This window comes from Montipora capricornis, chromosome 14 (assembly GCF_036669925.1).
Source record: "Montipora capricornis isolate CH-2021 chromosome 14, ASM3666992v2, whole genome shotgun sequence".
Lineage (NCBI taxonomy): Eukaryota > Metazoa > Cnidaria > Anthozoa > Scleractinia > Acroporidae > Montipora > Montipora capricornis.
In genome coordinates this window covers 33,704,589-33,718,255 of record NC_090896.1, presented here as the reverse complement: position 1 = coordinate 33,718,255, position 13,667 = coordinate 33,704,589, and the positions used below count along the sequence as shown (strand labels likewise).

Genomic DNA, 13,667 nt, shown 5'->3' with positions numbered 1-13,667 from the left:
GCGAAACAGCATCGTGTCGGGCGTAACAAAGCTATTGTAGCTCTACAAGAACAATTGGCTTATACATTACACAGACCCGTACGTCAAAAACATAAAAGACTTCCTACCTTGGTGTTCAATACAGACGAAGAATGGCAAGCCGACATTGCAGAGATGCAATCCTTTGCACGCGAAAACCGCGGTATGCGTTATTTGCTAACATGCATCGACATCCTATCGAAGTACGCTTGGGTCATCCCGATGAAGACGAAGACCGGGGCCGATGTCCAACGCGCCTTCCAATCCATCTTCTCACAAGGCAGAATCCCACAAACCATTCAGACGGACCAAGGCAAAGAATTTTACAATTCCACCGTGAAGAAATTGTTTGATGAGTATGGTATTCATCATTTCTCCACTCGTGGTAATTTGAAAGCTGCTGTTGTAGAACGTTTTAATCGTACCTTGAAAGGACTCATGTATCGATTGTTTACTGCCTACAATACCAAACGCTACATTGATTTCTTAGAACCACTAGTTGAAATTTACAATACAACACCTCATCGCTCCATTGGAATGGCGCCGGATCAAGTCAACGAAGACAATGAAGAAGAAGTATGGAACCGTCTATACCAATCAAAACTACTCCCTAAAGCTAAATCTAAAACACCTACCTTTAAAGTGGGAGATGTCGTTCGAATTAGTCGTAAACGACATACTTTTCATAAAAGTTACTTACCACAATGGTCAGAACAATTGTACCGAGTCTCCCGTGTCGTTTCCCACCCTACTTTGACCACTTACCGGATTAAAGAATGGGATGATACACTCATTTCTGGTACCTATTATGCAGAAGACTTACAGAAAGTTACAAAAATGGATGATGTATTTCGTGTAGAAAAGATCTTACAATACCGAGGTAATGCTGTTAAAGTTCGATGGATGGGATGGCCATCTAAGTATGATAGTTGGGTCTTACGAAAGAGTTTACAATAAATAGAAGTGATCTCAATCTGTGTTGTGTCTTTTTTACCGTCATGGATCGCATCACTGTGGTAAGCGACCCTACTAATGAGTTTCCCAATAATACTAGAAGTTCCTTTAAAGTTCGACTGAGTCCACCCTCCTATTTCCCTGGAAAATGGCAAGTGGCAATGGCAAGTTTTGCCGCTAGTAAACATGATCGACGACGAGATGAAGAACTATCTTCCTTGCATTCCACTGTTGAGGCTGTTGATAACAGTTTTGTATACAGAACAACTCTCAAGAAAATCAGGGAGGCTATTCGCGATGGGGACTATCCTACTCTCTTTCGCTTTATTTTTTATGTTCGAAATATATCAAACAGCACTCTGAAATGGATAGATGCAACGGAACCGATTGATGGTCAAGACATGACTGCGATGAATAACACTAGTCGATACTTGGGTAAAGAGTTCATCACCATTCTCTTGAATCGTCTACACGATCACATCAACTATCGAGTAGGAAATGGTATGATTGACACTCGTCAGATACCCTCATGGCGTTGGGAAGGTGATACACTCGTCTTTGAAAGAAAACGACAAGAGGATATTGATCCCGTAGGCACTTGGAATTCAGACGAACAGTTTCCTCACATTGTCAGCCTTTGGTTACCTCTCAAACTTTGTGAGGGTCTGGATTGGGTGCGTAAAAATGGAAACAAACTCTACATGCAAGCTAATTGTCATTACATTTACGAGGACAATGGATATCGTAGAAGAGGTCCTAATGGAGAGGACGGTTCTCAATTGGAATTTGACCCAGGAACGGGAACTTACTACGAAAAAAACATTCGTCAATCCTACTTTCCAATCAAGTCTGTTGGACCCGTGGTTCTTGCTGATGATAGTTATAATGGTGAATTTGTTCTTTTTTCACAATTGGTGGAATGGCGGTTTGAAAACATCAATTCTGCATTTGAGGGGATGATGAAAGACTATGAAACGTCTCAAGCTGCTGTTGCTCCCAAGAAAGATACATCTTGGCCCACACACGATCATTCTATTCTTCTCTACTCCAATCTAGTCTCTCCCAATCGTATTGGAGCAAGCAATGCAGACCTCTTACGTTTAGTTCCTGTGTTTTCCACTAACACCCTGCTTCATTTTGAACCCAAACACTTACAATGGCTTCCTCTTAGTAAAAAGCAAGTGGATGTGATTGAGGTCCAAGTGGCGCGAGTGAGTGGAGAATTGATCCAAATGGATGATGGTGCTAAGACTGTGGTCACTTTTGCTCTACGTAAAGTAGGGGATGATGCATAAAAGGAGAATGAGGAGTCAAAGAATATAACATTTTCAACAGAGATGGCACCACGAGCTACCTATCGCTTTACCAGTCAATCTACTTCGACCTACCAAAGCAACACACCGCATCACTTTCAGGATGATGTGAATCCTGCTGAACCTTACGAAGGTGGAAAATGGGAGGTGGCTTTGCTCGACGTGACGTTCCCAAAAACTCGAAACCCAATACCTGTGGTGAATTTATGGAGTAACCCGAATGATAAACGTGTACCTTGGACTAGTATAGTCCATTATCTTAGAACTTATTTGAATGAGGATTTCTTTGTCTTTCGGATTGAATTTTTGTATTTCTTCAAGTATCCACGAGGACGTGCTCAAAGTTCTACTGCCCCCTTCAAGTGGGATGCTAACGGTGTCACTGTCAAAGACGTTAGAGATCGACCCGCTTACGTCACAGGACAACCCCTTTACGTCACAGGAGTTGACTTTATCAAATGGTGTATTGAGACCACTTACAAGAAAATAGTGGAAGATTCGCCTGGTTCTGCAACAGTTGGAGGGCAAGTCATGGACAAGTGTGTTGCAAAAGAGTTTTGTCCTTCGTTTGAATGGGATGGAAACGATTTAATTTCCCAAGTGAAGGTTGAAACTATACCACCTAAAGAGTATCAACCCTCTAGTCTTACTGAAGCAAATGTAAGAACTCTTCGTGTGTTGTGGGCTGACGATCTTGCCAATGATCTCGGATGGTGTGATTTTGCTGGGCGAAATCTGGGTGCAAATGCTTCCTATAACACATCGTGGGATGGTTTCTATATTGACAATAATGCTTCTGGTCCGGGACAAAGATGTTGGTCTCAAGCTTCATATCCAGGCAATTCGCATTCTGGCAACGCCCTTCAACCTACTAGGCTAGTGTCAGGAGAAGAATCTCATCCAGGTCTTATTTTGTATGGAAAACGACAGTATAGCATGTTAAGAGAGCTTGAGGGTACTGGTAATACGTTCAGAGATTCTGTGGCTTTTCAAAAGGAAGCAGTTGGTAGGCAATTCATGGTTCATTTTCCAACGAGTTATGAATGGCGTTTTCGAGACATCAATGCTGCGTTTTGGCAATCAATGGGATCCCCTGCTTCTGCCGTAAGTCCGGATGCTAAGTCAATTTTGACTGATTATAAAGATCCAGATTTTCACATTGAGATTCACTCCAATGTTGTTGAGGGTGGTGTGTTGGCGCGTGTACCTTACGAAAGGTATAGTGAAAAACAATTTCAGCGTTATGAAATGGCTCAGAAAGAGTGGAAACCAGTCACCGGATTTACCTTGAGTCATGTTAACTTTGGTCTAAAGCGGTCAGACAACGGTCAGTTTTACGAAGAATATCCAAAGAAAGATGCTGCGTTTACACCCATGTACACTGCCATTAGTCTAGGGTTCCGCAAAGTATAAATTGAGAAAACGTTGTCTTGTCACAGTATACGATCATGTTGGGCGGTGCGTTGACACGATATCGTACCCCGGTTTTAGCCTCTCAAAAGGGTGAAGGATGGTTACGCAATGTTGCTTCCAAAGCTGGCAATGTTGTCATGCAACCTATTCGCGCTGCTGGAGGAGCTGTTCGAAATAAGGCGCGTGCTACCAAAAGAAAATTAATTGCCTCTGCTGCGGATGCTGCTGCCGATCTAGCTGATGAGATGAGTCAGCGTGTATATAAGAAAGCAAAAAGACGAATAAATGATGTCTTTGGGGAAGTATGAATCGTGGTAAAAAGAAGAAGAATAAAGTGGTTCGCCGACTTTTTCAATCACCTACCTTAGGAACTGCTGTGGGTAACATCACATCTCCTGCTCCAATTCCTCCTTTGCCCGCTGCTAAACCACCCGCTGTGTCTGATTTTGTACCTGGTATTACAACGGAGGCAACGCCAACGCATTTCTTACCTTACACTGCCAGAGCTAGTGGGGATCTCCAGACAACCCCTCGCAATATGAGTATGGTTAATGCTACGCCAATGACGACTCAAGTCAGTGTTCCAAGTTCTCTTTGGGTTCGTGCTGCTCAAGCGACACCCTTTCAAACCAGCTCAGGTATAAATAACCCTCGTCGTCGCCTTATCCTCACTTCAGCCTATGGTGACGATGGTTATGCGATAGATCCGACATCACAAAAAGGAGGTTGGATATCACCTGAAGTACCTGAACCACCTTATTATTCACTTTTACCAGCTATCCGACACTTTTCCAAACCACATAGAAGACGAAAGAAACGCGGGCGTAAACGCCGCTCATAATGGGGGAATTGGCTATCTTTGATGCCACGGTACCCAACTTTCAATTCAAGGGGTATCGCTATGTGGAATATCTTAGAGATCCTACGGGGATTGCACCGCTGACCGTCAAAGTTCCACCTACCAATGAATTTTATGATATGGAACGTAGCTTTTTTGAAATGCGCATTCGACTACGTTGTGGAACTAACGGACTTCAAGGGATTGTCGATGGTGTGTCGGATGCTAACAATTGTCGTAATACACTACTTCCTAATCAACCGCCACATTCCATGTTTCGACGTGTGGATGTGAAACTAGCAGGTACACCCATCACTGACACTCAAGACACTTATCACTTGAAAGCCTATTTTCAAACGTTACTCAATTACAACCGGCAAGAAGGAAAGTCTTTGCTCAAACCAACTGGATGGTTCAATCAGCCCAGTGTCATTTCTCCATTGACATCAACCCGCGTTGCGGACAACGATCGTCCCACCAATCTGGGTATGAGACATGGAGATGCAACCAATGACATCAGGAAAGCCACAGAACCATACCATGACAACGCGTATGTCACCTTGATCTTCAAGCCTTATGAAGCTCCTTTTTGGAGTGAAAAGGTGCTGATACCTCACGTGGAACAGATCTATCAATTTTATTTCAATGAACCTGAGCTTTTCTTTTTTGGAACAGCCATGACTGGGAAAGTACTTCCCCAATTCAGAGATGAAGACATTGAAATGAAGTTGGTGCTATGTCAGCTCACTTTGAACATCAACGTTCACCTCAGTTTGGTACAAGAACTGCAGCACAAGAAAGCACGTTATCATGTGGTGCATCCCATCATTCGTACCTTCACCTGGCCAGGAAACACCACCAGATGGCGACAAGATGATGTGTTCCGTGAATTGGTGCCTGACCGCATGTTCATGGTGGTCATGCCCAGCACCCAGTTTAATGGTCAATTGAACCAGTACATGTTTGATTTCAAGAAAATGGGAATCAGAAGACTCAGACAAAAGATTAACAGCAACGAGTACCCTTACAGAGAGCTGGAACTGAATCCTGCAGATGCCCTCTTAGATATAAGAGGTTATCACAGGCTGCTAGACACATTTGGTTGTTATGCACAAAGCAAAGAGTGTATGATTGAGCCAGACGACTGGTCAAAGAATTGTTGCATCTTCGCCTTTAACAATGTTCCCAATGGACATGCAGATGATCCATCAGCCAAGAATCCACCCCAAGGAGGTCAAGTCACCATAGAAGTGGAATTTAACACAGCACCCAATGAGAATCTCACGTTTGTATTCTATGGTGAATTTGAACGTGAATGGTTCATCTATCCTGGTCCTGCAGTGAGTTTCCCAGACGTCAATCTGTAAAGAAAGGAAAAGAAAGGAAAGATGGAATTTGTTCCGCTCAGTGATACGGTCTTAAAAATACTATGCAAAGATGATTCATATTTAGGCGCTGTCTTTCAAGGTGTTTTTCCTGAAGATAAATTACCATCCGTCCGAAAACATCATTTACGAGCTGGTTACATTGTCAACACAGATCCTACTGGTGAACCAGGTCAACATTGGTTAGGTATTTGGACAGAAGGAGGTGAATGTGATGTTTTTGACAGTTACGGATTTGATTTAGAACATTATCACATTCCAGATATCATGAATTGGTTAGAAACATGGCATCCTGTCTGGAGAAGTACAAAAACTTTACAAGCCTTTAATAGTACTGCATGTGGTCATTATACTTTAGCTTTCTTAAAAGCGCGTGCGCGTGGTCAAAGTTTAGAGGAGTTTCTTAATACTTTTTCATCACATGATCTTGTGAAAAATGACAAGAGAGTAGGTCGTGAAGCTAAAAAAGAAATCATCGACATTTTTGAAAGTCATCCGTCCATGCAAACTTGTCAGCCACGCTATAAAATGAGCCATTAAACTTGATCTTACTCACAAAAACTGTGTCTGTCTTTATTGCAACAACAATAAGATGGGTTCACCACTTTGCAAAGCGTCTGAAATCATTGAACCTCCCGCGACACCAACCATTGAAACCGTTCAACCTAAAAGATGGGAACATCAGTGAACTCGATGGAGTTGAACTCGATGGGATCCAAGTAGATGACAATCAACTTGAAGTTCGAGTGACTTGTTGCAATTTTCCACCTATCATGAAAAGAGGACAGTCTTATCGTCAGGCTTTTATCAATTCCTTTCGACGTTCATTTTCTCAACGAGTTCCTCATAAAAGGAAAGTTACCGAATTGTAGATATCATTTTTGATCTGACAAGAAGATGGCAAACAACTATTGTGAGATGGTGGACGACCGATTCAAACATACAGGAACTTTGAAAGGTCTTCCTAAACGTTTGAATGGTAAACCCACTTCTTATTTGACTCGAGCTTTATACAGAAAGTTATTGTTAGAAAAAGTCTTAAAAGGTCTGAGTGAAGAAGATGTGGATGGACTCGATGTTCCATTTCTATGTGCCTTGGGATACATCTTGGGACGTCAGGTCTGTTGGGATGAGCCTCTTAGCAAAGATAAAACTCTCACCATTCCATCTTCCTGGGCGAAATATGTAAATGAAACAGGAGAAACTTATTTTCAGGAACAAGTGATGTTGTGGGAAAATGAGATTCACACTCTGTATGAATTACCTACTCCCTTTCACTATGGTTTCTGTCAAAAAAAAAGTGGACATTGTGGACAATGTGAAAGTGAGAACTTGGCTGGAGTTGGGAAACGCACTCGGCTCAACGATGAAGACATGGAGCTCATGTTAGGAGAATTTCCCCTCAATCTCTATCCAGCACCCGACAAGGTACCAGAAATGTGTTCCAAAAGAGCCATGAAACGGTTTAAAGCTGGTTGTGAACAAGTGGATGGAAAAATAAAAAGAAAGCGGTTTAATAGCCTCACCTCGGTATTTGAAGAGGTGGAGGAGGAGGAGGATGATAAAAGTGAGCCTCCGCCAAAGAAAGCTTGCATAACACCTTTCTTTCGCGGTGAACTCAAGCCTGGTGAAACTCTTACCATTCCCTTTGATGGTGAACTCAAGCCTGGTGAAACTCTTTGCATTCGATTGACACAGCCATGATTCGCGTTCCTAGCAGTACTGTGATTGCGGGTCCTTCGGGTGCAGGAAAAACCCAATTATTGGAAAAATTATGTGAAATGACTATTTTTGAAGGTGGTAAAATTGAACCTATCGTGTACTGTTATTCCGACTGGCAAGATAAAGTGTTCAAGAAGTTAAAGCGTAAATGCCATGTCAAATTTCATCAAGGACTACCTAACGAAAAACTTTTGAAAAAATGGTTTCCAAATGGTGGATTACTGATTTTGGATGATTTAATGGATGAATGCGTCAGTGACAAGAACACGTTAGATTTATTTACCAAACATTCTCATCATCGCAAGATCACAGTGATTTTTGTTTCTCAAGATTTGTACCCTCCTGGACGTTACTCCAAGACCATTTCACGCAATGTGCATCAATTTTTTCTATTTAAACAACCTCGCGACAATACAGCGGTTCGTACCTTGTTCATTCAAGCTTTTCCCGAAAAATGGAGGGAAGTGTTTCAAATCTTCCGAAGGGCAACACGTCATCCCTTTGGCTATTTAATGCTGGATCTTCATCCGCGTTCTAGTGATCAAAGACGTCTCTGGACGTGTCTGACAAGAAAAGAAGGCAATCCCATTTGTTACGAAGAAGTTTTGCACGATGTCCCTCCTTGAACGATCCCCCGTAGGCGCACCAAGAAGAAGCTCGCCGGCGCTTAGCACACCTACTAGATTGGGTTCACCGCCTACTTCTGCATTGGCTCATTTAGATGACTTTGATTTCGATGCCATTACTCTAGATACAGATCTCTATGTAACTCAGAGACGTCAAATTGCTTACGATATTATCAATGGACGAATGACTCAAGCACAGGAAAATGAAGCTCGAAAACACTACGGATTGAGTGATGGTGACCTAGATAAGTTTCGAAGAGAAATGCAAATGCCTCCACCTGCTCCTGGGAACTTTTCACGAGGAAAGGACTTAGGTATATTAGAAGCTGAATTTAATGCCATGAGAAATTCTCCTTCGGGATCCCCTTTGGGATCCCCTTTGGGTTATGTCCCGCTTAGACCCTCTCCAGCAGTACCCGGGCCTTCAAATGCTCGATCTCCACGACCACCACCTGGTGGTGGATCACCTGGTGGTGGAGGAGGTGGAGGTGGTGGAGGTGGTGGTGGATCACCTGGTGGAGGTGGTTCACCTGGTGGTTCATCTGGTGGTTCAGGACGACGACGTTTGTCACAAGATGGATTACGTCGACAACTTCATTTGCTTAACACGGATGCCTTATTACGAACTGCTGGACGTGAAGTCAATAAAGTGACTCATACAAATACAGTAACCACAGTATACACAGATAACGGACCACCCACAGTTCACCGAACTTCCCGAAGTGTACGCAACCCACCCCCTGCTGGTAGAAGAGGTAGAAGAGGAAGAAGAAGAAGAGTTGGTGCGCGTCGTCGCCTGAGCGGTACCAGATCTATATAAAGCTCTTTGTTCCTTCCACTTCATTTCAAAAAGATGCCTTTCACACGTTCTCAAGCAAGACGAGGCTCTCTAGTACCTGCCGTAGTAGCAGTAGCAGCAAGAAAGAGAGGGAGACGAAAGAGAGCGGGAAGGAAAAGGCGACAACGAAAACCTCGTAAACAATCTTTGCATGAGAAATTGTGTGGTTACTATTTGCACGGGCCTAAAGCGGGACGTCTACGACAAGTTGGAGGTTATCTCATCCTATAAATAATGGATGCGTTTTTAAAAAGTTAGTATGGACAATGGCTCGGAGAAGACGAAGACAAAGGAGACGACGACGACGACGACGACGTCAAAGAGGAGGGATGGTCGTTCCGCACACCGCTCTTCTTACAAATTCTTTTTTGCCTCTTGCCAAAAATGCCCTACCTATTCTCAGACAGTGTCCTACCCGGACTCAAAAAGGCAGGCAAAATGGCAGCCGTAGGAGGATTGCTAGGAGGTATAAAAAACATTACAGGAAGAATGAAAAGAAGATCCAAAAGGCGTTAAGATTCATTCCGCAACGACAGGGTGAAATCAATCGCGTTCTAGATTGGATGTTATTAGTTCGAACTTGGATGACTTACATGAGACTACAAAAATACATCACCTCACCGCGTCAGTGGCATTTGTTCGCAAAAGTATGGAGCGCCTATCTCGACAAGCACACTTTTTAAAAGCTGTCTTAAACGAAGCAGATGCAGCTCGTCAAAAACAACAACTTCAAACAGCGAACAAAGATCAGATTAATACTATCAGTGAAATTGTGGCAAACATTTTAAAAGGACGAGTACCGTTACATCCATCCAATCACAAGGCTTTGTTTCCTCACAGACAAACCATGCGAAAAATGGCCTTCCGAAAATCATCTTTAAAAGCACGACGCGCTGAAATGGTGTCACAGTCTGGAAAAGGATTTTATCCCGAGTTAAACAAAGTCTACAAACGTATTGTCAAAGCATCTCACTAACATGCAAAGACCCATTCGTTTATTTTGTTGTTCTCGTCTACCTGGGTTTGTAGATGACTTTCTCAAACTAAAGACAAAAGAGAAACGTGTTCAGTTATTGGAAAAAATGGATCCTTATGTCATTGAGGAACTGGTCCTTGTCTGCGACAGTATTTGTCATGACAGGATTTACATTTCACGTCACACGGAAAGCCAAATGTGTCCAGAATGGAAGATTCTACAGTTGCGTAAACAGCTAGCCGAACCTATGCATCCCTATGCAGCTTCTTTTTGTTACTCAAAAGAGATTGAAAAGAAAAAACTTTTGTTGATGGAATTGGTGGAATGCAACGGATTTTGGAAAGGTATAAAAACAGCTTCGTATGCTCCCTTGTACAAAAAACTTTCGACAGATGGAGACGCTTCCCGGGTTTCAGAAGAAAGTCTTAATAGACGAAAATCGTCTTCGTCAGTATGAGGATTTTTATAGAAAACAGTTAACACAAAATCGCCTTGTGGATGAAGCTGTACAGATGAAAGCTAGAAAATCTATGATTTTGGAGAACCCACAGATTGACCCATACACAAAGAAAGCTATGGTGGACCCCATGTCGCGAAGGATTCACCGATTAACTAAACTTGTAAGACAACCTATCGTCACACACGGTGCTGATCCAGATATCTCACCCGAAGTCATCGAGGCGCAGGGACCATTGCAAAATTTATTGCAAAATCTGGCTACTCCAGGACCCAAAGGGGATCAAGGTGACCAAGGACCTCGTGGACTTATGGGACCTCATGGACTTAAAGGAAAAGGAGGAAAAAAAGGTAAAAAAGGAGTTCGCCCTGTCCCCTATGTGGTTCCCTCTCCGCCACGAAAAAAACCCAAGACTCGAGGACAAGTACAAAAAGAAATAGAAGGAGTCTCTTTGGATGCCGCCACCCCTGGACCGTCTCCAAAGTTCTCACAAATTCCCAAATCTGAAGGGTTCTTTAGTTCAGTTATAAAAGGAGCTACAGGAGGATTGTTTTCATCTGCCAAGAAAAAAGCTGCAGACAGCACTGGTGAATGGTACGTCTGGGAATAAAATGGCGAGAAGGAAACGTAAAGCCCGCCCAAGAAAAAAGGGTCATACGAAAAAAAGAAGACGCAGACAACAACGTGGTGGTAAATTTGATATTCAACGTGCTATTAACAACTATGGTGTTCCATTACATTGGCCTGGCTTCAATTACATGGGTCCTGGTACCCCACTACAAAAACATTTAAAGCGTGGTGTGAAACCTTCCAATCGTCTCGATGCCATTGCCATGCAGCATGACCTGGATTATTCTAAAGCCAAGTCCTTACAAGACAAGTGGAAAGCTGATCGCACCATGATTCATCGTATGAACAAACTTAAAGGCAAACGAACTATAGCTGAACGAGTCGTTCCATATATCATGCGTGCAAAACTAGCCTTAGGTATTTAAATAATGGTCAAAATACAGTTCAGGTAGAAAAGAGACACTTTTTTCTACTATCATTAACAAAGTTCTTATCGGTATGCGTGTATTTCGTTTATTTGCTTTATTACCATCAATAAATCTTTTATAAAAATGGTAGTCTGAATTTGATTCAAAAAACTTAGCTCTCAGAGACGATGAAAAGGGAAGATTATGAAGGAACTCAACCCTCAGCGTGAATTCAAATGGAACATAACACCTCGGCCAACGACAACTACAATCCGGAAACCCATGATAACACGGGTCCGTAGTAAAATAAGTACGATTCCATGGTTTAAAGATAGCAAAAGATTTTCCTTCCCTCTCAGCGTTTACGCTCACACAGCAGGGCAACGCCACTCGCACTCCATATGCAAAACGAAAGGTTCCAGCTAACCTTCTCGTCTGAAAGGGTGCAAGCCGAGAGCGAATGTTTTTACCCAGGAACTGCAATTAAAGATAATATAGTACACTGTTAAATACACTATCCCATCTCCAATGGAAACCAAACAGTCGATAATGACGAATTGCAAGTTCTATCTGACGTCGATGTGAAACATCAACAAATTGGAGTTCAGATTGAATCACTTGATCCGTGATACAACAAAATCTATCCATAAGTCCCTGTCCTATCTTGGATTTTCTATAAGCCGCTTCTCTCTCCACCTCGAGTCGAATCTAGGGAGGTGGTGAAAAAGTATAAATAGACAAGCAAAACATCAATACGAATACAGTAATCGAATGTCTGGTTTCAGTGCGGATCGAAAGCATTGCTCGCATACGCGTAACAGATGAACGATATGTTCGCACCGATTCCAGAGAAAGTCATCGGCTACATACAACTTAAAGGTAAAACAACTTCTAAATTGAATAAGAACTTGCCAACACCCGCGACAAAAAATGTATCGTCTATAAGGTCTATCACACGAATTGCTGAATCCTTTGCGTGATTTTTTCCACACAGATTTGTAGATATCATATTTTGTCGTTTTGCCTTTCTTGAGTTCCCATTTTAATGCACACAACCACATACTTGTAATCTATAAGAAAAAATGGTCTTTCAATGGCGTCGCCAACATAGGTGAATCTCATCGTGAATCCTAGTGTTATAGTCATATCTCCATGGAGCCCAGGGGAAATCATGGAGAGATCTTTGGTATGCAAGTTGCATCACTACACATCTTGTTAAAAAATACTCAAAACAAGCGTCACTGATTTTCAATCTTCTTAGATTGCACTGAACGCGCATTACATAAGCAGCTTCACGAACACTTAGTCGGGTTGTCTTGATATTCAAGCAGCGCGGGCAACGCCATTTGTGCCACCATATTGTATGTACGTCCTTCCACAAACGCATTCGAATCATAAACTAAAAACAAAAAATTCACATTTGTGTAAGTCTCTTATTTCTAAAAGTAGGATAAGTATCGTCAAAGTATAAAAAACATTCTCCATAGAATTTACTGTATGTGTCTTCTCGAAATCCTAATTTATGTAATTCATTCATGGCACCATATCTAAAATAACCAGCATGATAGATACACTGATCAATCATCTCCAATTGTTGTACGGTAGTTCGCCACCCACATTCACAGTTCAAACAAATCGGCACACCGGTATCAACTGATAACCCCATACAACCCTACGAATTAAAAAAATTATTCCGCTTGAGAAATTCTGGCAAACCCGTTTTAGGACAGTAACAACCATGGATACATTGACATAATTGGCAAAAAATGTGACAATATCGTCTATACTCATTCTTTAAGCATGGTTGACTATAACCTGTTTCACTACTTGTTTCTGCTATGATACAGACTCGACATATATGACACCAGTTCACTATCGAATGATTACAACTACAAATGTTACGACCTATAGGTTTTTTTCTATCTATCCAATACAGTTCACAAACTGGATAACACGTAAATCTTCCATAACAATGAGCGCAGACTGTCTTCATGAGTGAGCAGCGACATTCAAACCTAATCATTGCACATCGAGGAAGACCACGTGCTCTCACAAAACTCTCCTCTGCGTATTTGTAATCAAACTGCTCTCCAACCACCATCTATCCAAAAAAATGATTACAATTAATGTTATGTACTTGCATGTGTAAA

General features: G+C 42.1%; 1 protein-coding gene across 1 annotated transcript; it reads left to right on the top strand.

Annotated features, from left to right (window-relative positions):
* The first annotated feature begins 4,538 nt into the window (after positions 1 to 4,538).
* On the top strand, positions 4,539 to 5,903 carry LOC138031899 (uncharacterized protein F54H12.2-like). Its single transcript, XM_068879510.1, has one exon. It carries the CDS (start codon positions 4,539 to 4,541, stop codon positions 5,901 to 5,903), a length of 1,365 nt encoding a protein of 454 aa, XP_068735611.1.
* The last annotated feature ends 7,764 nt before the right edge of the window (positions 5,904 to 13,667 follow it).

Coding starts and splice junctions, on each gene's coding strand:
- LOC138031899 (XM_068879510.1), top strand. CDS start 4,539: ATGGGGGAATTGGCTATCTTTGATGCCACGGTACCCAACTTTCAATTC.